This window comes from Leuciscus leuciscus (genome assembly GCF_965113295.1).
Source record: "Leuciscus leuciscus genome assembly, chromosome: 9".
Taxonomy (NCBI): Eukaryota; Metazoa; Chordata; class Actinopteri; order Cypriniformes; family Leuciscidae; genus Leuciscus; species Leuciscus leuciscus.
This window is the reverse complement of record NC_138733.1, coordinates 26,584,635-26,610,711: the sequence shown is the minus strand read 5'-3', so window position 1 is coordinate 26,610,711 and position 26,077 is coordinate 26,584,635. Positions and strand designations below refer to the sequence as shown.

The window sequence follows — 26,077 nt, the reverse complement described above, 5'->3', positions numbered from 1 at the left end:
TCTTCAGGACTAGCCCTTAAGCAAAAAATAAACCAGACTATAAATGTTGAGCAAGCAATCTCATTGGCTGCAGGATTAGCAGAGGCCAATCATCTTGTTCCATGTGGAAATTATGTGATACAGTAGCTTGCAGATTGCATGCAAAGAAGGACCTACCATGCTGCACCTTCTAGAGTTTCATGACTGAACTATATGTATATATATATATATATATATATATATATATATATATATATATATATATATATGTGTGTGTGTGTATATAGTGTTGTCGACGTTAACGCATTAACACATGCAATTAATTTTTTTCAGTTCAACCGTCAATTCTGATTGGCTGAGAGCCTTTTCCAGTCATGAGTTATTCTATTAATCTATCACTCCACTTGCAGCATTTCTCTCACAGAGTTGTCATGGCAGACAAGCAAACACCATCATTTTACAAATTCTACTGTTGTTTTGTCATGGAATGTAGTTTAAGGAGTTTTTTAGGCCAGAATGTAGTTATAATTTTACCGACCCCACTTACACCAATACACATACTGACACACACACACACACACACATTGAAATTTTGGTATTGTGTATATATATATATATATATATATATATATATATATATATGTATATATATATATGTATATATGTATTGGTGTGAGGGAAAATTCATGCATAAGACGGTTTCCCTTAAATAAACACTTACAAAAATGTAAAGGCAACCATGCTGTTTTTAGAGCTTTACAAGCCCCCTGACATTTGCAGACTTGTACTGTAGTTAGCCTAGAGTGCACATAAAACCCACATTTGCTTTGTCGTCATTAGCATATCCATCGTTGAGTGGTTAACATCCTGAATGCTCACAGGCACTTTAAAACATACTTTTTCCTGGTTGTCATTTTACTGTACAGTCCCCATTTGTCTGTACTTGCTGTTGGGCAGGATTGCATTTAGGAGGCTTAGCAACCTGACAGTACCTCAGAATGATGTGCTGCTGGATAGTTTGTGATTGTGAAAGCCACAGCTCTTCCAGGACGAGAGCGCAGAGGTGGTTGCTTCATTATTCTGAGTGAAAAACTGAAGGTACCTGACACCATGCAAAAGGTGCCAAGCTCAGTCGCCATCAAGGCCTGTTCCTGCTAGCTTGACATTAGCTGTGAGATGTATGAAAGTTGGCTTTTTAACTACAGTATGTTTTCTATTTGTGTGTCTGTCTGTTTTGTCACAGGAGGAAGGTGGAAATAATGCACACAAACAGTCTCTTCACACTTCTTGGGGAACGACTGATGCTGCACTCCAACACACTGTCGATAACTACATACAACACACTATATGAGGTAATATAAAACAGATTGTTCTATTCCGGATGCTGATTGGTCAATACAGTATTATAGTACTAAAATATGCTATTTAATATAAAATATGCAAAACTAAAATAAACAACTGTGATGTAAAACTCAGCTTTGACATCACATGAATAAACTACATTTGAATATATATATATGAAGAGTTCAGATGCAAAAGCCTCTAAGTGCCATCTGAAATTTTCTTCTAGAATGATATTTTTTATAAAGCTTGTATATTTAAGTTAAGTAATTTCACTTAAATGACAATTAATAGATCATTTACATTGCCATTTAAGTGAAATTATTGAACTTAAATATACGAGCTTGATAAAAATGATCATTCTAGAAGAAAATGTCAGATGGCACTTAGAGGCTTTTGCTTCTGAACTCTTCATATATATATATATATATATATATATATATATATATATATATATATATAAATTAAACCATCATTTAAAATCATGATAATATTATAAATATTTCACAATATAATTATATAAACAATATAATTGTTATGTTTAATTAAATAAATGCAGCCTTGGTGAGCATAATATATTTTACATATTCATATTTTGATATAAATAATTGTTTATATAGTTATATTGTGAAATATTTAATATTATCATGATTTTAAATATAATATCATACATTTTATATATAATGTCAAATGTAATTTATTCATGTGATGTCAAAGCTGAATTTTCAGCATCATTACTCCAGTCTTACTCCATGATCCTTCTTATATGCTTCTTATATGACATAAATCATTCTTATATGCTGATTTTATGCTCAAGTTACAATTATTATTATCAATGTTGAAAACAGCTGTGCTGCTTAATAGTTTTATGGAAACCGTGATACATTTTTTCAGGACTCTTAGAATAGAAAGCTTAAAAGGGCATTTCTTTCTGCATTTCTTTGGGTAACTAGTAGTTAACTTGCAAGAGGCAGTTTAGTTATATTTTTGGATATTTATTTTATCTCTAACTTTTTATTCTTTACTTGGTTCCATTGTATATCCACTACACAAAATATCTGAATAGAGTTTTCAGTTTAGTTTTAAGCCATCTTAATAATTGATGCTTTATCTGTTCTAGTAATGTCTCATCTCATCTGATCTATTTCCTGTCTAGATTTTGACAGAGCAGGTTTGCACACAGGTCGTCCACAAGCCTCATGCTGAACCCGATTCTACTGTGAAGATCCAGAACCCAAGTAATTCTTTCTGTTAGCCCATTCATTCATTCATTAACTGTCATCTGTGGAAGTTAAAAGTTTACTAGCGAGTGATGAAACGTTTGCTTCTACACATAGAGATGCCCGTCTCATTTGTGTCAATTGTGCATTTTCATTGGTTCGCATCTGTGTCAATCGGATACAACTCTGTATTGATTGGCTGAGTGATTAATGCGTGTTCTTCTATTGGTTGTTCTCAGTGATTCTTAAGGTGGTGGCCACACTGCTGAAGAGCTCCACGGCCAGCACAGACCTGATGGAGGTGCGGCGTCTCTTCCTCTCTGACATGATCAAGCTCTTCAGTAACAGCCGTGAAAACAGACGGTGAGGGTCTCTTCCTTTCTCGCCCCATCCGCAATGACAGCAATTAACCGCCTAGTGAACGGATCAGAAAAGAGAGCAGAGAAAAGTGACGTTCTCTCTTGTTGTTGTGTTTAATGGGCACCCCCTGTGACGCTTAATAATCCTCCGAATCCTCGCCGTGTTTCTCTCACAGCAGATGTTTCAGAGACACATGCGAATCCACACCAGTTCCACTGCTGTCCTATGGCTGTTGGTTTTTCTTTTCTTCTCTCGTAAGCTTATGCAGGGCTCCTCTGTGCAATCACAAGTCTGGCAGTCAATCAGTCGCCCAGTGTGTGCTGAAATCTCAATTGGCTGTTATTATTACTTTTCATCATCTCCATCATTACGTTCTACAGTGAGCCAGTCAAGAAGCTTTTAGACTTGATGAAGTCGTTACGTCTCCAAAGTGCTTTCCTAAACCGTCTGTAAACAGTGACTGGTAACTAGACCAGACATTTGTCTTCGCTTTTTATGGAATTTAATATTCATCTAAAATGAAAATTGTGTCATTATTTTCTCATCCCCATGTTGTTCCATGCGGCTTGCTTTCTTTTGTGCAATGCTAAAGGAATTATGAAGACAGTGCTTCACACTGTTCTCTATGCAATTATACCGAATGGGGAATGAGGCTTTCAAGCCTAAAAAAGGATGGAGGAGAACCCAAAAGTGATTCACATGACTCTTCTGAAACCATACAATAGATTTGTGTGAGGAAAAAGATCAAATTTTCTCCACTCATATTCTTCCCTTTCAGTGAGTTGTTAATCTTAAGATAGATCATTGAGCCAGTGAGTTAGGAACCAGAATCAGTTCAATTCTTGAACAGATCTTACAGAGCTTCATTTACAAAAAGCGTTAGAAGCTTAAATAGATTGTAGAGAACGTTGGTGCCAAAAGTTTCTGATCTGCAGCCCAGATCAGATTTTGTGAAAGATTTGACTCAAAGGAACATTTTGTTCTCAAACTGGACATTGGTACTTAGCACATGAACCAAGGAAATCCTGTGCAAATGTCCAGATTGTTTGTAAATAACGATCGTGTGACTTCTGAAGACATTGAAAATAATGCGGAATTAGTACGGATCACTTTTATTGGAGTCCTTTTTGTATCTTGAAATCCCTCATTTATTTTCATTGCAAAGTGACCAATCCAATTCTTCACATTTTTTTATTTTGTTTTCCACTGATGATAGATTGTTGGGTGAGTAAATTATGAAAATTTTCATTTCAGGATAAACTAATCCTGTAGCGATGGTTTACACGCCGTAGTTTATCTCTTTAATAGCCGATAGGGATGGGTTTGAAATTAAACCATCCTTAACGCAATCTTACAACCCGGAGTGTTTCAGCAAAAGAAACAAGCTTAATTCATTCTGCCTCACCCAAAGATCCATTTATTATGCCACAATGCACAGAGAAAAAAAAAATTACGATGGATAACACAAAGTGCTTCAGGTGTTATTCAAATAGCTGCCAGTCATTCTCAGCGTTACCTCGCAGATCTGAAGTTTAATGGAGGTTGGGGCTGAAATTGCTTTGTGTTACTTGTCGGTTTGTGAATTAGGTTCCACTTTTGAGTGTCGTTTGAGGATGTAAAAAAAGATGTTTGCGGAGGAGAGGAGGGTTTAACACGAGTGAGTGCCGAAAGCTTAATCCATCTCATTTCTGGTGTGACAGGTGTCTGCTGCAGTGTTCCGTTTGGCAGGACTGGATGTTCTCTCTCAGCTATATTAACCCTAAGAACTCAGAGGAACAGAAGATCACAGAGATGGTTTACAACATCTTCCGGATTCTTCTGTACCACGCCATCAAGCATGAGTGGGGCGGTTGGCGTGTGTGGGTGGACACACTCTCCATTGCCCACTCCAAAGTAAATAGATGTTTTTTACCAGTTGAACAAACCGTGGTAGATCTTATAAGCTTTAAATTTGCCAATATTGATTAGAGATATCTAGAGAGCAGAGATGGATGATATAATCCAGATGTAGAGTACAGTGGGCTCCATAAGTGTGAGAATTTAATTGAGAATGCCTTTAAATGCTGATTCAATTCCTAAATTTGAATTGGATTTAAATTGAGGTAGCAAACAGGATGCAGAATTAAATGAAGTAGATAAAATTAATGTATCTGTAGATTTAAGATAGAAAAGCAAAGTTAGTCAAGGTAAACTAAATGTGGGCTTGACAAAGACTTGTTTGAGAGGATGGATGGATGGATGGATAGATAGAGTAGCCTAAATTTGTCGATTTGTTTGGCAGGTGACATATGAGGCTCACAAGGAATATTTAGCCAAAATGTATGAGGAATACCAGCGACAGGAAGAGGAGAACATTAAGAAAGGGAAGAAGGGGCTTGTCAGCACCATTTCGGGGCTTTCAGCCCAGGCTTCCGCCATCAAAGGCACTCTAGAGCTGGACCCAGATTCCCAAACCCAGACTCCTGAGAGTGAAGCGGATGAACCAGAGACGGCAGATTCCGGGCGAAACCTCTTGTCTGAATCTAAGAGTTTGGATGAGGAGAACCCAGCGTCAGGTGTCCATGTGGAAGTTCATGACCTGCTTGTAGATATTAAAGCTGAGAAGGTTGAGGCCACAGAGGTGAAGATGGACGACATGGACCTCCTGCCTGTCACAGAAAATGGTGGCTTAGTGGAAGTGGACTCCCTCCTTGATAACGTCTACTCGGCTGTGGTGGAGAAGCTGAACAGCAGTGTAAACGGCGTACTGGTACCCAAAGCCAGCCTAGAAGACAAAAGCTCAGGTCCTCTTATCACCCTGGCTGATGAAAAAGATGCCATCTCCAGCAACAACACCTTCCTCTTTGGCACGATGGCAACCAGCTCTGGGGAAAATCTCCTGCCTGAAATGGGACCATCTGAACCTCTTCCGCTCTCAGGAGTGGAACCTCAGGTCCACACCAGCACTAGTGCAGACCTTGGGCTTCTGGCTCTCATGACCAAGAGCTCGAAAGAGTTGGACGCCAACCCAACGGCTTTGGTGGATGACAGCTTTAAGATGCAGCCTACTTTGAGTGGTTTCAATGTCTCTGAAGGGGAAAGCCTGTCTAAATGCCCTGGGCAGATTGAGACTGTGGCTGTAGAGTTGGAGCCAGGGGTTTCTGGGGTAAAGAGCACCGCAGATGTTACCAGCACCACATCAGACACAGAGAAATCAGATGATGGCAAAGATAAAGAGATCAAGAAGATTCAGACTACTACTACAACACAGGTAACTATGAGTGTTGATACTGCCGTATATATACACTAACTTCCAAAAGTCTGAGGTTAATATGATTATATATATATATATACAGTAAAGATTTTGTGTTTTTAATGTTAAAAATATTTCTGTTTTAAATAAATGCTGTTCTTTTGAACTGTCTATTCATCAAAGAATCCTGAAAAAAACATAGCAAAACAAATTTAATTAAAAAGCAACACAACTGTTTTCAACATTGATAGTAATAAGAAATGTTTCTTAAGACCCAAATCAGCATATTAGAATGATTTCTGAAGGATCATGTGACACAGAAGAATTGGTGGAACCTTGAAAATTCGGCTTTACCATCACAGGAATAAATTACATTAAAATATAGATTAACATAGAAAACAGTTATTTTAAATTGTAATAATATTTCACAATATTACAGTTTTTTACTTAATCAAATAAATGCAGCTTTGGTAAGCATTAGAGATTTCAAAAAAAAAAAAAAAAAACATTTGAAAAAAATGACACCCCAAACTTTTGAGCAATAGTGTAGATTTGGAGTTGTCAATTTTTTTATTTTATTTTTTTATTTATTGTTATGGACAATGTAGATAAACATTTAATGTATTTAATATAATGTAACAATTTAAAATGAAAATTATTCATCCTGTTAGTTCCTCATCTTAAATGTTTAATCATTTATTTATCCTTTTTTTTTTTTTTTTACTTTATTGAACATTTTCACTATACAGTATATCCCAGGATGAAAGTTACAGTTCAGTAGATACATATTAACCCAATCATATGCCTTTTAGCAAAATGTAAACAGTAAAACAATTATAAAATAAAAAATAGTTTAACACCATTGTTTTGGCCAACCTTATTTATAATTAATAAATTGAGCTGAAATTTATGAAAATATCCTGAGAACACAGCTCAGCCTTTCAATTAAAATAAATCCCATTATCTTAATTAATTATTGACTCATGTCCAAATGTCATTGTGTTCAATTTTATTCATCAGCTATTACAAAAGTATGGTAATATTTGAATTTACCATAGTTACCATAATTTACCATAGCATTAAAATAAACATTCAAATATAAGAGGGTTCACTCTTTGACATCTTTATGACTGCCAAAACTGCTTCCGAGGTGTTGTGTGATATATTGTGGACCCTAGAGGAATATGAAAGTCTGCAGCTTGGCAAAGCCAGCTTGAAACAAAAACAAAAAAATAAAAAACTTGCCTGAAGAAATGTCATAACTTCAACTGCAGCCTGCATTCTTCTTCAGCTGACTTTCAAGAAACTAAAGGTCTTTAAAGTTGTTTCCAGCATGAAGGCTTTTTTGGAAGTCTTTTGGAAGAAAGAACACAATCTCTCCTCCATGCTACGAAATACAACCCAATATTTTACACAAACGCTTCATTATTACACCTGTCATAAACATTTTCTAAGATGCCTGGATTTTTAAGTGCATCGGTTTTGTGTGTTTTAAAAGCATTGGTTTGCTTTCAGAGTTTGCACGGCCGTTCTGGTAGTCATCTGGATAGAGATCTGCGTGTGGATCTGGGCTTCAGAGGCATGCCAATGACAGAAGAGCAGCGTCGACAGTTCAGCCCTGGTCCCCGCACCACCATGTTCCGTATCCCAGAGTTCAAGTGGTCCCCAATGCACCAGCGCTTACTTACAGATCTGCTCTTTGCACTAGAATCAGATGTACACATTTGGAGAAGGTCAGTGGCTACAGTTTACAACAGTGAGGAATAAAAATACAAATCCATTTACTATATCATACTTTATCTATTTTTCCCCCCAATAGGACTATAATTCTGTGTCTTGCAGTTTTGTTTTTTGTTTATGTCAAATAATAAATTCTGTCTACTCTAATTATTGTAGCCTATAACAGCAAAAATCAACTTGTCCTTAATGTGATGCACGTCTCTTTATCGTTGTTTTTTTCTTTCTCACCCTCCTTTTCTCTTGCCCCTCACAGTCATTCGACAAAATCCATTATGGACTTTGTCAACAGCAACGAGAACATAATCTTTGTACACAATACCATTCACCTGATCTCACAGATGGTGGATAACATCATCATCGCCTGTGGAGGAATCCTTCCCCTGCTGTCCGCTGCCACCTCGCCCTCTGTGAGTGTGCCAGAGCTTTGACAACACTGACACCCAGTGGCCAACATAGATTACTGCAAGCAAAGGCTGCTCAAACGTCTACATTAATCCGGATACATTTGAAAACGGTCCACACTAGCGTTTTCCAAAATTTTCTCGGCCACACTAAAACGTTGAAAAACGCTATATTCACCAAACTGCGCATGAGTAAACCCTCATAAAAGCTCACTGAGACGGAACAAGACATGGTAAAGTTATCACTGCAATTCTTCTGGCAGGATCATTTTATTTAGCAAAATATCTCACCATTCACTGGTGCATCCAGATCGCACTCAGACTCAGTCGCCATTATTTGTTTGGTCTAAAACGCAACTGCACTCATATTTGCCGCAGGGCAGCAAATATGAGTACATTTTATGTCATCTTTGCAGGACTGTGATATGAAGAGAGTGTGCAAAGTAACATATTTTAGCAACTGTGTGAAAGTGAATAGCACATAATAGCCTAGGCACAATACCGGAATAAACATGAATATCTATCGGTATTGGGGCCATATGCCTACTCCCTATAATATATGTTACAATGCCTACAATACATTGGTGGCGTTTTTAAATGTATCCACTCTGGATAGCGTTTTCAAAAAGCTTTGTTTTCGTTCATAAAAACACGTCTCAATGTGGACGCAAGGCCAAAACGGAGAGAAAAATGTGCATTTTCAAACTAAAACATATTAGTGTGGACAGTAACAGAATGCCTTAGGGAGGATGCTACTTACAGGTTACCTTATTTTAAATATATTCTTCACTGTTGAGTCTGTTTTAATTAAGTTTTTCTCTTTTGCTTTATTTATTTTTTGTTTTATGCCAAGAATACCAAGGTTAGTACCAATACATCAGTATATTTAGAATGTTCTGTTGTTCATTTCCATTTTCTCTCAGTCATTTCATACTTTCTCATAGCACACACAAATTATACAATTATATATATATATATATATATATTTTTTTTTTTTAAGTCAGCATGAAACAGAAGTTGCTACATTATAATCTTTTTCTTCCCTATGATGTGACATAAATCTGAGTGAAACAAAATGTAGGGCGGGACTTGATTTTGTGGATCAGGAATTGGATAGTTGGATCGTTGTGGTTTGCCATTGGTTGATCTCATGTCGATGACAGGTTGTCCCAACCTTACGCCAGTAAAGAAGGGATGTTGTTGCAAGAAGGAGGGGAAGTTATTTTGATTATAGATTAGGAGGGTATTTAAAAAAGAAAGAAAGTAATAATAATGTGGACAGATAGGCTAAATAATTTATAATAAGTGCTGCAATATTCCATAAAAAATGCAAGAATTGTCATGGTGACTTTACAAGAAAAACATGGATATATTGACTTTTAAAAGCTCGGGTCACAGGAACTACTTTCCATTTAGTAGTTTTTGTTTTAAATTTGCTTAGTATCTCTTGTAATTATATGTTAAGGATTTAGTCAATATAAAAGCTCATTTACTAGTTCTCATTTGTGATAATTTGATGAATTTCACACACATATGAAATGTTCATACTAATTTCAACGTTGTTAATAATAATAAATGTTTCTTCAGCCTAGATTTCTGAAGGATCATGTGACACTCAAGACTGGAGTAATGATGCTGAAAATCCAGCTTTGCATCACAGGAATAAATTACATTTTCAATTATATTAAAATAGAAAAGAGTTACTTTAAATTAATAATAATAATAATAACTTTATTTTGTATAGCGCTTTTAAAAGTCAATTCTCAGAGCGCTTTACATAGTCAATATTAAGGTAGATAAAATAAGCATGAAATACAAATTATTACAAAGCATGCATACAAACAATATTATAAATCTAAAAAACAATTTAAAATCAATAAACAAAACATAGGTTATAGCAAAACCATAAAATATATCACATGGAGAACCACAACAATCACGTTTCACCCAAATGCTTCTTTAAAATAATAAGTTTTAAGGGATGACTTAAACAATTTCAAAGATGGAGCACTTCTAATTTGTGAGGGCAGTGAATTCCATACCTTTGGGGCAACCGAAGAAAACGCCCTATCACCCATTGTTTTTTAATGTATCATTAAATTGTAACCATATTCCAAATACTGTTTTTATTATATTTTGACCAAACAATGCAGCCTCTGTGAGCATAAGAGACTTCTTTCAGAAACATTAAAAAATATCACCAACCACAAACTACTTTTGAATAGTAGTGTAGCTTGGTCAGGGAGGTTCGCACTCATTTAACTATTAAAACCTTTAAATGCTACATTTCAGTGCACCAGACTCATCTAAAAGATGTCCAAAGATTGCCATTAGCAATCCCGCATCCTTCAAAGCATCTACCATTGCTTTGCATGTCCTTTCTCATCCTGGTTAACAGGATGTGCTGTGTTTTGTCACATTTTACCGAATCCACCCATTCACAGCCTGAAAGTTTCTCTTTTGTACTGAAGATAACAACTGATCAATGCTATAACAAATGTGCAAACAGGATAGTGTGATTACTTTCCGTGATCTCAGATAATACCCTTGTGCTCTCTATTACCGTGTCTGTCCGTGTCAGACTCAAATGGATGGCATCGAGGCGACGCAGGGCATGTCCTCGGAGACGGCCCTGATCTTTCTGACCCGGCTGATGGCTATGGTCGATGTGCTGGTCTTCGCAAGTTCACTCAACTTCAGCGAGATTGAAGCTGAGAAAAACATGTCCTCAGGTGGACTGATGCGACAGTGCCTCAGACTAGGTATGTGTATAAGTGTTTGTGTGTGTCAGGACACATTTTAAAGAACGTAACATGAAAAGAAAAAACCTGAAGATGTTCAGCATAGGGGTGGGCGATATTGCAAAAATATATATTAAGATTCTTTTCAGGAAAATCACGATTCACGATTTTATCACAATTGTTTTTGTTGGTTTTACTATTTTGCAAGTGACTGAGCATTACAGCCAAACGAATGTCCCTTTTTTAAAAACAAAGCCTTACAAGGTAACAAAATATAAAATAAAAAAGAATGGCAGACATTTAGGCCAAAGTGGCGAAGTTAAACATCTGTCATTATGTTCTTTGTTATTGAAAGATAAGACTAAAATTACACATTACATATACACAACATAATATACAAACGAAATAAACAGTGCTTTATTTTTTCAGCTACATGTGTATTTAACAGAAGCATTCAAGAAAGAAATGAACAAATAAAAATAAACACTACACAGACTTCACTGTATAAATTATACATTGACGCTTATTAAAGATACTATTAAAGTTCTCAGAGCAGTGAGTGATTCTGTTTTTTTTTTTTTGTGGTTTTATTAACATTAAAGGGATAGTTCCCCCAAAAATTTAAATTGTCATTTACTCAAGTTTTTATAAACCCAAATAAGTTTCTTTCTTCTGTTGTGCACCGGCACATACATGGTCATCGGCACCAGCAAGGACACATGGCACGGACACACCGGCACAGGCACCGGTTCCGGTGAACCCGTGTCTGTGCTGGTGTCCGTGCTTGTGTTCGTGCCAGTGTGTTCGTTTTGGTGTGTCCGTGTACGTGCCGGTGTCTGTGTCAGTGTCCATGGCACGTTCACTGGCACGGACACTGGTTCCGGCACGGACACTGGTTCTGGCACGGACACCGGCACATTCACCGGCTCCGACAAGGACACGACACGACAAAAAACATGAATTTGACTTGGTTACATGAGACTCTGTAACAGCGGTTACACTAACAAAACTAGTCAAAATAGACGGACACTGGTACCGACACGGACTCACCAAAACCACAAAAAAAATTAATTTGACTTGGTTACATGAGACTTACCAACGGTGGTTACACAAACAAAACTAGACAAGATACAATGGAAACGTGAGGGCAATTTAAACACCAAGAGTCATAAGAGTATGATACAAGGGCCCTGCGATATTGCAAAAATATATCACGATATGGACATGATAACACTACATAGGCTTCACTGTATAAATTATACATTGATACTTTAAAGTTAAAGATACTATTAAAGTTCTCAGAGCAGTGAGTCATTTTCTCTTTGTTTTTTGTTGTTTTATTAACATTAAAGGGATAGTTCCCCAAAAATGAAAATTGTCATCATTTAGTCTCTAAAGTTGTCCCAAATAAGTTTCTTCTGTTGAAAATGAAAGTTATTTTGAAGAATGTGGCTAACTAAACAGTTGCTGGTCCCCAGTGACTTCCATAGTATATATTTTTCTACTAGGGGACCAGCAACTGTTTGGTTAGCCACATTCTTCAAAATATCTTCTTTTGTGTTCAGCAAAAGAAAGAAATTAATACAGGTTTTGAATAACATTAGAGTGAGTAAATAAGGACAGAGTTTTCATTTTTAGGTGAACTATCCCTTTAAGGACAAGCAGCAGCATATTTACTATAGGCTAGGCTACGTACTGTCACTTTAAGACCGGCACACATCTAAAATACACGCATATGACACGCAGACGATTTTCTCTCAAAAAATGTTTGCTTCCACTTTAGACATAACCAGCTGTGTTTATGTACAGCTTGTGTGTATTTGACAGTATTAACCCAGTAAGACTTGAAAGATAACTTAGTCCAGTAACCAGGCGCTGTTTGACTGGCATTTAAGTGTCTTTGAGCTTCGGGTGTACGCGCTCAGAAAAGCTCATGTTAGAACAGCCCATCAGCACGTGAATGAAATGTTTAACCGGCAAGGCTTTAAAGCACATATAAATAATGATCTTTTGTGAATTACAGTATCCTGTGAGTGTAACTCAACCTCTGCGTTAACATGTGATGTGAATGTACGTCGCATTTTACAGTATGTTGGGACTGAGGTGCCAGAACTGCAACTGATAGAATAGCCTACGCTGTAGCATGATAGGCTACTACGATTTTCTTCACAAATCGTGATATGACTCACCCCTAGTTCAGCACAAATTTCCAAAAGACTCTTCCAACCAACTTTGACTTTCTTCTTCAGACAATTTATCAGTTCTCTTACGAGAGTCCTCTCGTACTGCGTTTTTGTAAAAACGCTACGGGAAAAGTCTCTTTTCACGAAATACTGAAGCAAAAAATTATCCTTAATTTTCATACATGTAAAGCGCGTTGCGGCAGTGCTTAGCTATGGCGAGACGGCTCGCTCGCTCATTGGCTGCTCTGCAGCAACTGCATAAGCCTATCGAGCGAGGCCTGAGGTGACGTCAGGCCAATGAGGACGCTTCGCGCCCTCCTAGCCATTTCCCGCCGAGATGGGTGTGGCTAGCCTCTATATAAGGAGCTCGAGAAGGCTGATTCACTTGATTTTCATCTCTTCAGCGAAGCTCACGCATCGCTGGATCACGAGGAAGCAAGCGTCGTTTGAGGCAAGCATTTCAGCGGGACGAGCCACTCGAAGCTGCTGGCAACGCCGCCTTCTACAGCCGTACCTGCTGCGCTTTCCGGCGCTATATATCCTTTATCACTCTGTTTGTGTGTGTGTGTGTGTGTTCGCCGCCGCGACACTCACCCCCTAAAAGAGCTGCGTCTTTTTAAAGATGCCTTCATGTGGCTCGTGCCGAGCCCCACTCGCCCAGGGAGACCAACACGTCATCTGCGTTTCCTGTTTGGGTGAGAACCATGCAGCACTCGCGCTCGCTGACGGCGGCTGCCCTCACTGCGACCTTTTGCCGATGGTGACTCTGCGGACTCGCCTGGCATCCTTCTCAGAGTCTGCACTCCCCGCTGCGCTGCCGCGCCGTAAGAAGCGCCGCTCGCAGCGGGCCCCGGAACCCGCTCCAGCTCGACCAAGCTCGCCGGTTTGCCCGCCTGCTTCACCGGCTTCTCCTGTTTCACTTCCTGATGCTCAGCGCCCGCAGTCTGCCGCCGCTTCATCAGAGGAAGTCATTTCTGAGGCCGCGTCGAGAGAGAAGGATTCCTGCTCTCTGCTAGCTTCAGGCAGCGAGGACTGGGCGAGCTCTGAGGACCGGGCGAGCTCTGAGGACCTCGCGCCCCCTGCCCGCAAGCCCACTACGAGAGCCAACATAGAGAAGGAGCTCATGCGAGTACTCGCGCTGGCCGCGGCGAGCCTCGGCCTCGAGTGGTCTGCACCGGAACTCCCTTCTCGTACCCGGCTGGATGGTAGCTTCCTCCCTGGTGAGCGCACTTCTCCGGAATCTAAGCCCGCCCCCTTTCTTCCTGAGCTTCACGAAGAAGTGGCGAAGGCTTGGAATGCGCCCTACTCTGCGCGAACGCGCTCGTCTGTGTCGCCAGCATTTTCCTCCCTGGATAATGCGAAAGACCGAGGCTACCTTTCACTTCCGCCGGTGGAACAGGCGATAGCGACCCACCTTTGCCCGCCCTCTGCTGGACGGCGGACTAAACCGGTGTTGCCTTCTAAAGCCTGCCGCATGACGTCGACGCTGCTCGCGCGAATCTTCTCCGCCGCTGGGCAGGCTGCGTCAGCGCTACACACCATGGCTACACTGCAGATTTTCCAAGGTGATCTCCTCCGTAAGCTGGACGAGATGGGACCGGAGGCTATCTGCATCGCGGATCTGAGGAGCGCTTCGGATCTAACACTCCGCGCTACCAAGTCTGCTGCACAGGCCATGGGAAGATGTATGGCTTCCGCCACTGTTGCTGAGAGGCACCTATGGCTTACGCTCACGGAAATGGCTGATTCCGAGCGCAACGCGTTTCTCGACGCCCCGCTGTCTTCCGCTGGCCTTTTCGGTTCTTCTCTCTCCGAGTTCGTGGAGAGATTTACCGAGGCCCAGAAAGCGTCCCAAGCCTTTAAGCACTTCCTGCCGAAGCGCTCCGGTTCTGCAGCGAATCGCGATAAACAGAATCCGCGAAGCTCTCAGCATCAGCCCCCGCCTTCCGCCACACCTTCTCAGCAGCGACAGCAGCGACAGCAGCACAGCTCTAGGTCCCGCTCTCGCTCTACCAGCCGACGCCCTGCTCAGCGCGGGCCTCGGCCGAGGGTTGTGGTGAAGCCGGAAGCCCCGAAGAAGTCCTAGCACTCCTAGGGAAGCGCAGGTGTGTGAGCCCCGCTGCGGCCGGTCTCTCACCCAAGCGCACCGCTGTTTCAGTCCCAAGACTTGCGACTGTTCCAGCGTTTTCTGCAAGACGCAAGCCTGCACAGTTGCCCGCTCGCCTGCACACAAAAGCCGTTTTCACGGCTACCCAGATATATCCCGAAAAGAGTGTATTTTCTGGTGTCCCGGCCACGGCCGTTGGTGCTATAAATGTAGTGTCGATGCCCACTCCTCAGTGCCCATCCCTACACACAAGCACAGCCCTACACTTAGGGCTCGCGCACATAAAATCGACTCAGGTCGATTGCGCTTCCAATATAGTGAAAGTGCCCACTCCCCAGTGCCCACACACACTATGTCTCACAGACCACAGGCTCTCTGTAAAAACGAAACCTGTGCGCGCTCGCTCTGCTCAGACAGGCAGCGCGGCCAAAGCAGTAAATGTGCCCGCTTCCCGCCCACGTTTACTCGCAGACATGAGTCCCGCGGGGCTCGCTCAGACCTCCCTCACTCAGTTAAGCACTGTAGTAAGGTCGAGGACGAGCGCTCTGCCCGCTGTATTAAGCGCGCCCCCCGCCTCGAATGCCACAGGCATAACGCCTATGTTATCGCACCTCGAAGCACCTCTGTCGCACGGCAAACAGAGCGCGCTTCGCATCCAGCCCTTAGCCAGCCATGCAGAAGCATGGGCAGCGCTTCCAGGGGTTTCGGACTGGGTGCTAGGCATTATAAAGAGAGGCTTCTCGCTACAGTTTTGTCGACGCCCTCCCCGCTTCACAGCGCGCGTCGAGACTACGGTGAATTTAGAAGTAGCACACCTACTTCGCGCCGAAATATCAAAACTGATATGCAAAGGGGCGATAGAGCATGTACCCCTGGCTCAAAGCGAAGGGGGGCTATACAGCAGATACTTTCTAGTCCCCAAAAAGGACGGTGGTATCAGACCCATACTGGATCTAAGACGGCTGAACAAAGCATTAGTGAAACGCAGTTTCAAAATGCTCACGACCAGGAAAATTCTCGCGCAGGTTCGCCGAGGAGACTGGTTCATGTCAATAGATCTGAAGGACGCGTATTTTCAAATACAGATAGCGTCACGTCACAGGCGATACTTGAGATTCGCCTTCGAGGGTCAGATATACCAGTATACAGTCCTTCCGTTCGGCTTGTCCCTGGCACCTCGTACATTTACGAAATGCATGGACGCGGCGCTCGCTCCTCTCAGACTCAGAGGCATGCGAGTGCTGAACTATTTGGACGACTGGCTGATCCTAGCTCAATCACGATCACAGCTCGTGGAGCACAAAACCATTTTACTCGACCACCTCGAGAATCTTGGTATCACGGTCAATTGGACGAAGAGTTCACTGAACCCCAGTCAAACGATTTCGTTTCTGGGTACCATTCTGGACTCACAGTCTATGACAGCGCGGCTGTCGCCACAGCGCGTGCTGCACATTCAGCGCGTGGCGAGATCTTTCCGCTGCGGCGCGTCTACCCCGCTCAAAACGTTTCAAAGGATGCTAGGTCTCATGGCCTCAGCATCAACGGTTCTCCAGCTGGGCTTGCTCCGCATGCGCCCTCTGCAGTTCTGGTTGAAAGCGCGAGTACCGCGCGGAGCGTGGGTGTCCGGCCGGTTGCGTCTCAAGGTCGATCAGAGCTGTGTCACAGCCCTGACACCTTGGTTGGCAGACGACTGGTACCGATCAGGTGTAAGCCTGGGGACTTCCTCGAGAGTGAGGATGGTGTCGACCGACGCATCCACCTCGGGATGGGGAGCGCTGCTCGAGGGCAGACCGTTCTTCGGCCTGTGGTCGAAACGAGAAAAGCTCCAACACATCAACTGCCTGGAAATGCTGGCAGTGCACAACGCGCTAACGCGCTTTTATCCCCACATCAAGGACCAACACGTCGTAGTCCGTTCGGACAACACGGCCGTGGTGTCCTATATAAATCGCCAGGGCGGTCTGAGATCCACATCCCTGTACAGGCTGGCGAAACGCCTCCTAATATGGGCTCAGCACAGTTTGCGCTCGCTGAGAGCAGTGCATGTGCCTGGGCTCCAGAATGTGGGCCCAGACAGATTGTCCAGGAACAACATTCCCCTGGGCGAATGGTCTCTACACCCACAAACAGCCCGGCTGTTGTGGGAGAGATTCGGCAGAGCGGAGGTGGACCTATTCGCGTCCCGCGAAAACGCTCATTGCCCCGTGTTCTTTTCCAAGAACGACAGCGCGCTGTCCCACGTGTGGCCGCGCTGCCCGCTTTATGCTTTTCCCCCCGTCTCCCTCCTGCCTCAGGTGTTAGAGCGGGTCAAGGAAACGAAATGCTCAATACTGCTTGTAGCACCGTTCTGGAAGAACCAAGCATGGTTCCCAGTCCTGATGCAGCTAGCAGACATCGCTCCATGGCCAGTGCCATTGAGGAGAGATCTCCTCTCGCAGGCCGGGGGCTCGATTTGGCATCCGCACCCGGAGCTGTGGTCGCTTCACGTGTGGGCGCTCAACGGTTATCCGTTAACCTCGCAGAGGGAGTGATAAACACCATCACTCAGGCCAGAGCGCCGTCGACTCGGCGGCTTTATGCCTCGAAGTGGTCTGTTTTCTCCGGCTGGTGTACAGCTCGGAGCATATCACCTCTCAATTGTGAGGTGACGGAGGTTCTCTCCTTCCTACAGGAGCTGTTGGATAAGGGCAGATCCCCTTCCATGCTCAAAGTTTATGTGGCGGCTATTACAGCGTTTTCCAGAACAACGCTGGGGCAGTCTCTTGGAAGGAACGATTTAGTCATCCGCTTCCTCAGGGGAGCTAGGAGGCTAAATCCTCCCAGACCTCCTTCAGTTCCTATGTGGGACCTTTCTACGGTTTTGGCGGCCATGAAAGGTGCCCCTTTCGAGCCTATCCAATCTATTAGCCTCAAGCATTTGTCTTTCAAAACAGTGTTTTTGATGGCTCTCGCTTCAGTGAAGCGCATAGGCGACCTGCACGCGCTCTCTGTGAGCCCAACGTGCTTAGAGTTTGGACCTAATGACTCTAAAGTCATACTCAAACCTAAGCATGGATATGTGCCAAAATCCCTCAACACACCATTTCGGGCTCAGGTCATCTCCCTGTCTGCCCTGCCGGGATCAAGTGAGGAAGGGGACTCAAGTTTTCTCTGCCCCATTAGGGCTTTAAGAGCTTACGTGTCCCGCTCTGCTGTCTTCAGACAGACTGAGCAGCTCTTTGTCTCGTTCAGTGGACGTTCCAAGGGAATGGCTGTTTCGAAACAGAGCCTATCCAGATGGATAGTTGACGCCATAGCGCTGGCTTATACTGCCAAGGGCCTCCAGTGCCCGTTGGGAGTTAGAGCGCACTCCACGAGGGGTGTTGCCTCCTCGTGGGCTTGGTCCAGCGGGATTTCCCTACAGGATATATGTACGGCGGCGGGCTGGGCCTCGCCGTCTACATTTATTAGGTTTTACAACCTAGAGGTTCCCGCCTTGCAAGCTAAGCTACTATCGGTGTAGCCGATTCAGCTGTCTAACTAGAACACTGAAATCGCATGCGCAATGCGCTGCCGACTGTCTTATGGGCAGAATTGTGTAAGACCCACATTTCCCGCATTTAGCTCAGGTTTCCCCACCCTGTCTATGCTATGTCATATTCGCGTCTGCTGACGCAACCTTATAAGGACAGAGGAATCCCCTCTTGTCTCTAGACTCTCTCTGTGAGGTCATGTTTTACGTCCGTGGACGTTGCAATATGGGGAATTATGTAATCAGACTCTTTGTGAGTCTATCTGGTGATTATGCACTGTACACCTGGTTTGCTCCAGTGATTGGTGTCTTTATCCCAGCACGCACGGCGCTTTACAAGGGGTTCCCGTAGCGTTTTTACAAAAACGCAGTACGAGAGGACTCTCGTAAGAGAACGTACTCGGTTACTAACGTAACCTCGGTTCTCTCTAGAAGAGGGAACGAGTACTGCGTTCTCTGCCGTGCATACGGTTCACTCTGGTTCGCTTCGGCGATGAAAATCAAGTGAATCAGCCTTCTCGAGCTCCTTATATAGAGGCTAGCCACACCCATCTCGGCGGGAAATGGCTAGGAGGGCGCGAAGCGTCCTCATTGGCCTGACGTCACCTCAGGCCTCGCTCGATAGGCTTATGCAGTTGCTGCAGAGCAGCCAATGAGCGAGCGAGCCGTCTCGCCATAGCTAAGCACTGCCGCAACGCGCTTTACATGTATGAAAATTAAGGATAATTTTTTGCTTCAGTATTTCGTGAAAAGAGACTTTTCCCGTAGCGTTTTTACAAAAACGCAGTACTCGTTCCCTCTTCTAGAGAGAACCGAGGTTACGTTAGTAACCGCGTACGTTTTGGTGCTATGCAGAAGAAAAGAGCAACAGGCTTATTTAAAAATTCATTGCAGCAATAAGGTATAAGCAGGGTTGTCTCCAGTGTTGGGTAACGCAAGATACGTAATCAGATTACTTTTTTCTAGTAACTATGAAGTAACGCATTACTTTAGTTGCTTTTTCAAATAAGTAACCAAGTTAATTTGTTTTTGCATTTATTCATCTTACTTGCACAAAAAACAGATTCAGTATTCCTCAAAAGGAATAAAAATAGAAAAACAGTGAATATTATGCAAATATCTTAAATAACACAGATACTTTATGTATTTAATCTCACTTTATTAACCAATATCTTTGCTCCTGACCTCCGATGATCCAGTTCCACCATACAAATAGGCAAAAATTACTTTTATATAAACATAATATTTGTTTCATTTTTTATTTTATTTTTCTGAAGAGGGCTTTTTTGTTATTAGAAAACAAACAAACAAACCCAGCCAAGGTAAGAAAAGTAACGCAAAAATTATGTAATGCATTACTTTCTATAAAAAGTAACTAAGTAACGCAATTAGTTACTTTTTAGGGAGTAACGCAATATTGTAATGCATTACTTTTAAAAGTAACTTTGCCCAACATAGGTTGTCTCTATAATTTAAGGGGCCCATGGGGACACTATATTGATCAGTCAGCACGCAGGATCAAAACTATTTAGAATTATTTTATTTTATTAATTTATATATTTTTTAAATTTTATTTCCTCTCTTTTTCCACATTTATATGTCGTGCTCTTTCTTTCTCTCTTTCTCAGTATGTTGTGTGGCCGTGAGGAACTGTTTAGAGTGTCGTCAGCGTCAGAGGGACAGAAGTCTGAAGTCCTCTCTTTCCTCCAGTAAGTCTCAGGAGGGCCTGCAAAGTGTGTCCACGGCCAGCAAGGTACCCAGTTTACTACACACACTGTTACACTGCATGCAGGCACTCTACACAGTTTCTGTAATAGAAGAAAACAATGCAATTAGAGTAACGTTTTCATGTTATAAGTGTTTTATATATGCGTAAAGTGATCTATAATATATTATATTTATTTTATATTTATCTTAAATGTATAACATTTATGACACCATATCTTAAATTATAGTTTTAAGACTTTTACAGTTTTTTATTATAGATTTTTTTTTTTATTATGAAATATATTTTCGTTTTTTCCCACACAAAATAACATTGTCACGTTATGTGTGATTTGGTGCTGTGGGCACGGTGTAAATGTGTAAATGAGATCTGGAATGTGAGAACTGTTTAAAGTGTTAAATATCTGTTTTAAATATCTGCTTTTCTTGCCTTAGACCACCATAGAAAATTTTCCAAGTAATGTTTCTCCAATTAAGGACCCGGACCGACTTCTGCAAGACGTGGACATCAACCGTCTGCGAGCGGCTGTCTTTCGTGACGTTGTGAGTTAATGTCAAATGGTCCTCGAATGTCCCTTGAAAAGTGTGTAGGCCTATGTGTATCCCGCAGTTTCAGTAATTATATAGAATTACCCTGTTCGCTTTAATACAAGTCTTTAAGTCTTTTTGTTCACATGGTCAGCATCACAATTTTGCCTTTATGATTAAAGACCGTGAAATCTAAAATGTTATTACAGAATTTAAATGATTAAATTTTGTTTCTTTGCTTGTTTTTCCTTTAGAACTTTATATTATATTATATTATATTATTTAAGGATTAATGCCCGACAAGGTGTCCATTGTCAGGTATTAATGGACGACGGCGAGGCGTGAACCGTCCGACACGCAGCGGAGTCCATTAATACGCACAGTCCATTAATACCTGACAGTGGACACCTCGAAGGGCATTAACCCGCTTATACCATGGTCACTTGCCAAATAACACATTTTTAAAACATTAGTTTATATTTTAATTAGTTTTACAATCGAAATCTAAAGTTTTTACAAACAATAACTTGGTTTCCCTGGTTACGCCTGACGGTTTATTTAGCAACCAAAGATATTTATAGTCCACTCGATCTATAGTCCGTATAGATACTTTGACTGCCTGTTGCTATGGTTACTCACAGCTGATGTAGCCAGCGCATTTATTTATTAATTTCGAATGGTAAACAGTCAGTTTCACCAGAACTCCTTTACTAGGTGTCCTCTATCACTTTTTAATGGACACCCTGCAGCCAATCAGAATCGAGTATTCACCCAGACCATGGTATAAATTATATTATATTATATTATTTTTCCAGGTTAATATTAGATGATTTTGAATTCCAGATTTGAATGCATTTTTGTTATTTAGTTTTATTTATTCATTTATTTTTGAAATGATACTCTGTAATATAACTCTCTGTTAACAGAATTTGAATCAGTTCAGAGTAGCATTTCTGCTTTTCATGTCATGTTCTAGTCACATGTTGACTCTTCTTCATTACCTTTGGTTCTTTTGTGTTGGGCTTCACAGGACGATAGTAAGCAGGCCCAGTTCCTGGCTCTCGCTGTTGTCTATTTTATCTCAGTGCTCATGGTGTCTAAGTACCGGGACATCCTGGAACCCCAGAGGGAGACTGTCAGGTCTATCAGCCAATCAGGAAGAAGCATTCGGCAGGAGATAAATTCCCCCACCAGCACAGGTGTTGTAGTGGCTAATGTTTTATTTGCTGACACAGCTTAATGCACTTATTATTAACTTATATTTACAATAAGCTGAACATCTTCGTTTGCATTGCTTATTTGCATTACAAATGTATTTTAATTAGCCAGGTAGTTTTTTATTTTTTATCTGTCATACTAGACACAAATTATAAAAAAAAAAAAAAAAAGAAGTCTCCACAGGTTCAGTTTCAAGCTAATGTTAAAAACATTCCTCTTCGACACCTACCACATCTATTATTCATAAGCACCACTAATTATCCCGCATAAAATTAAACATGCAGCCCTTACAAAATTCTTGAAGGAAATCACTGCTGGCTTTGTCTGTAAATCGCTCACAAAATTGGATAAACGTCCAGTAGTTTGATCGAAGCATCAAATGACTAGAAATTAGTGTTCATTTTAGGCCGTTTTTTTGTTGGGAAAGTATAGTGAAAAGAAATAGAGTGAGAAAGAAAAAAAAAGAAAAAAGGGTATAAAGAAAGAAGATCCATGAAGAATGAACATGGAGAGGCAGGGGCAGCGCTGCTATTTCCAGCCCCATCTGTCAGTGCCCATTAGGAAAGCAATTCACCAGAGGAGAATGGGATCATAGAGGCTGAGGCACTACGCTGCATCGCCCTCATAAATTTCAGGAAAGAAAGGCTATGGATGGGATTTTTTCCTAACAGCATGTAGCAGGCCATTGTCTGCACCCAAATCGGCATCCAGACGTGCTCCGTGACTGAAACGGGCCCAGTGACCTTGCTAAAGCCTCTGGATGAATATTACCCAACATCTGGACAACAACAGGAAGAGATTGAAGACAGAGTTGTCTTGTCTGATAGATAGATAGATAGATAGATAGATAGATAGATAGATAGATAGATAGATAGATAGATAGATAGATAGATAGATAGATAGATAGATAGATAGATAGATAGATAAGCAAAGTTAAAGTTCAGGGAAGGAGGCATTCCAGGAAACCCTAAAATGGACAGACATCCAGCTATCGCTGCAGCTGAATAAAATGCAGACAGAGACCTTTTGACTGAATAAACATAAAGAGAATTAACCCACCTTTGTGACAGTATAATGTTTATCTGTGTTCTTCAAGCCATCTTGGTTATTTTTATAAGGATAATGTATATTTATAATGCAATGCTTATCGACATGGCCTTTATCATTGCAATAGAATACAATAAAATAATAATTTCTGCCTCATTCTGTGATAAGAAGCCACATCATTTCACAGAAGGAAGTTATTATTTCAATCACTCGACTGACGCTATAAGGAGATTTTGAAGTAAAATATGCTGTTATTCTCATAAATTGTATTTTAACGCTGTGCTAAGCTAAACGCGGTTAGCATCTTAGTCTCCTCTAAATGAAATCACATAGCAGTATCTTAAAAATGTTCCAAATATCTCACAATTGTATCATTGACTTACAGTAATTAATTCTGACGATATGACTACAAGCAGCCAAATTATTTTTTTTAAATGATTCTACAATGTTTGAAGTCCAAAGGCTTAATGAACTATGTATTTTTATTTGGGTATGTCATTTCTTGGATTTGGGTTACAAATGGGGATGCACGTTAACAGAGTAAGGTATTAGTTGTGTTGTAAAAGCTTATTTATAATACGGTTGAACTTTACAGTATTTTCTCTCTCCTGATTATTACTTAAGGAGTGTCAAAAGAAGCCAGAATCTCAATTGTTGTAATTGTTGTATGCAATGGTGTGATTCATTGGCTAAAAAAAAGAAAGCAGAAACACAAAATAAACAATATAAAGATGAAATTGACTGATAACATTTTTGAAAAAGGTTTTTTTCAAGATTTCTATAGAGATCGCGATATATTGTTACGGTGAATATTTTTAGCCACTATAACCGCGGTGTGAAAAATCTGATATCGTGAAAGCCCTATTTTTGATAAACAAAACACAGCGTAAAATAGGCCTGGTCCTCTCTCGTCCTTCACTGTCGTCACAAAAAAAGATTCTAGAAATTCTAGTGATCATCTACGGATCATCTCTGATTTCTATTCTATTCTATTCTATTCTATTCTATTCTATTCTATTCTATTCTATTCTATTCTATTCTATTCTATTCTTTTAATTCTCTTCACTATGATGTGTGACCTTCAGAGTACCCATCAGCCCTCTCTGATGGCCGCAAGGAAGCTCTTAGTGTGCTGGAGGAGTCCCGTCAGGAGTCATCCTTCCCTCATTCTGACTCGGGACTGGGTGACGAGCAGGTACCCAGTGTGATGAACGGGGCCGACCTGGAGCTCGCCATGGGTGGTCCGAACGGCATGAGCGGTCTGTTCTGCACCCTGTCATCGGAGGCCAGGTCACAGGAAAGCTTGATTGAGCCATCAACCGTGGAGCACCTCAAACCCGCCTCATCCATCTCCAGCATCAGCCAGTCCAACAAAGGCATCAATGTCAAGGAAATCCTGAAGAGCCTGGTAGCTGCTCCCGTGGAGAGCACAGAGAGCGGGGCGGACAGCCTGCCTTACCCGGACCACCAGGCCATGAAGAGGGAAGCACAAGCCATGTTACCCATGCAGTTCCATTCCTTTGACAGGTACTGTACCATCTCACTGTATATGTCCTGTATTCCAGGTTTAGTACAAGTTAAGTTCAGTCCACAGCATTTTTGGCATTAAGTTTATTTCATAAATGTATTTCTACTACCTTTCTTAAAACAAAACAAAAAAAAACCCCACAGAAATCTGGGTTACAGTGAGGAGTTTATGAAGTTTGGAAGTCAATGGAAATTTGTAAACATTACAATACTCACCATTTCAATAGTATAGCCACAATGCGTAAACGTTTTAACATGATTTTAGTGTGAAAAACACACTTTTTCTGTGTGGTTATATTAAATCTTACAACTTTGTCGCCACAACAGTGCAATGACATAAACCCTAAAACCCTGAAACGACTCAAAAATTATGATTTCAACAGCTTTACAACTCAAATCACTCATTTTAACAGAGGAATTAACGTAATTGCTTTTATAAAATTATAAACTTTACATTTATGCTTTTAAACTTTGTCTCAATTCACTTGAACTGTTAGTGTCACTATTTTTGTGTTAATCAACATTATACTACAAAAGCTTTTGATTTGGTTTGATTTGATTTATTAGACAGTAACAAAAATAAATGCAGAACAAGATGCCATCACAGTGACATTATACATTTATCAGAACTGTCGAGGATAACACAAGAAAGTTACAAACTTATTTCCAGCTGTTGATAGAATATCACTGGTTTGATTCTAGTTGACTTCAAAGTACTTTATCTGTGTTAAAATGGATTTATATGAACCTCCAGCAGGGGGCAGCAATATACATATACACCATGGGTGCCAAATGTGAAATCATGTGGCTTTATCTTGATTGAATGTTTCTTGTCACCAATAGCACTTCAGTAGCCCATTTACTGCAGATGTATACGTACAAGGCCCTTAAAAGTACCGTGACCTTTTCTGTGTGCATGCAATCCCTTCCGTGCCTTTAAACACTACACGATACATCTCGGTCAAACCATGATGAATTCTTAGATTAGTCTTTTTCCTGAGGAATGGCCATAATGATTTTCTTGGTCATAAGCAAGACATAACTCACTTTAAATTCCCCATACTTTCTTTCACGAAGAATTGCTGTGTTTGAAAATGTCTCAGAGATGTGTTTGAGCGTTTTGTGGTGTGTTTACATTCCGAGGCCAGATAAAATCTCACCGTGATAAGTCTCTGCTCTTAACACATGTCTTCAGCTGCACTGCAAAGCTGTTG

At 41.2% G+C, this 26,077-nt stretch overlaps 1 protein-coding gene across 17 annotated transcripts in view; it reads left to right on the top strand.

The window, feature by feature from the left end:
- Positions 1 to 26,077, top strand: part of nbeab (neurobeachin b) — a 295,564-nt gene that overhangs the window by 126,817 nt on the left and 142,670 nt on the right. For 14 of the 17 annotated variants that reach the window (XM_082179446.1, XM_082179438.1, XM_082179443.1 and 11 more), the window contains 12 exons: positions 1,223 to 1,331; positions 2,477 to 2,558; positions 2,780 to 2,903; positions 4,601 to 4,793; positions 5,182 to 6,150; positions 7,648 to 7,865; positions 8,126 to 8,279; positions 10,855 to 11,035; positions 20,447 to 20,571; positions 20,979 to 21,086; positions 22,102 to 22,270; positions 24,422 to 24,863. In XM_082179446.1, the coding sequence (XP_082035572.1) occupies positions 1,223 to 1,331; positions 2,477 to 2,558; positions 2,780 to 2,903; positions 4,601 to 4,793; positions 5,182 to 6,150; positions 7,648 to 7,865; positions 8,126 to 8,279; positions 10,855 to 11,035; positions 20,447 to 20,571; positions 20,979 to 21,086; positions 22,102 to 22,270; positions 24,422 to 24,863 (2,874 nt within the window). The remainder of the gene's footprint in view (positions 1 to 1,222; positions 1,332 to 2,476; positions 2,559 to 2,779; positions 2,904 to 4,600; positions 4,794 to 5,181; positions 6,151 to 7,647; positions 7,866 to 8,125; positions 8,280 to 10,854; positions 11,036 to 20,446; positions 20,572 to 20,978; positions 21,087 to 22,101; positions 22,271 to 24,421; positions 24,864 to 26,077) is intronic. The other 3 variants (XM_082179444.1, XM_082179451.1, XM_082179445.1) reach the window with 1 other exon arrangement.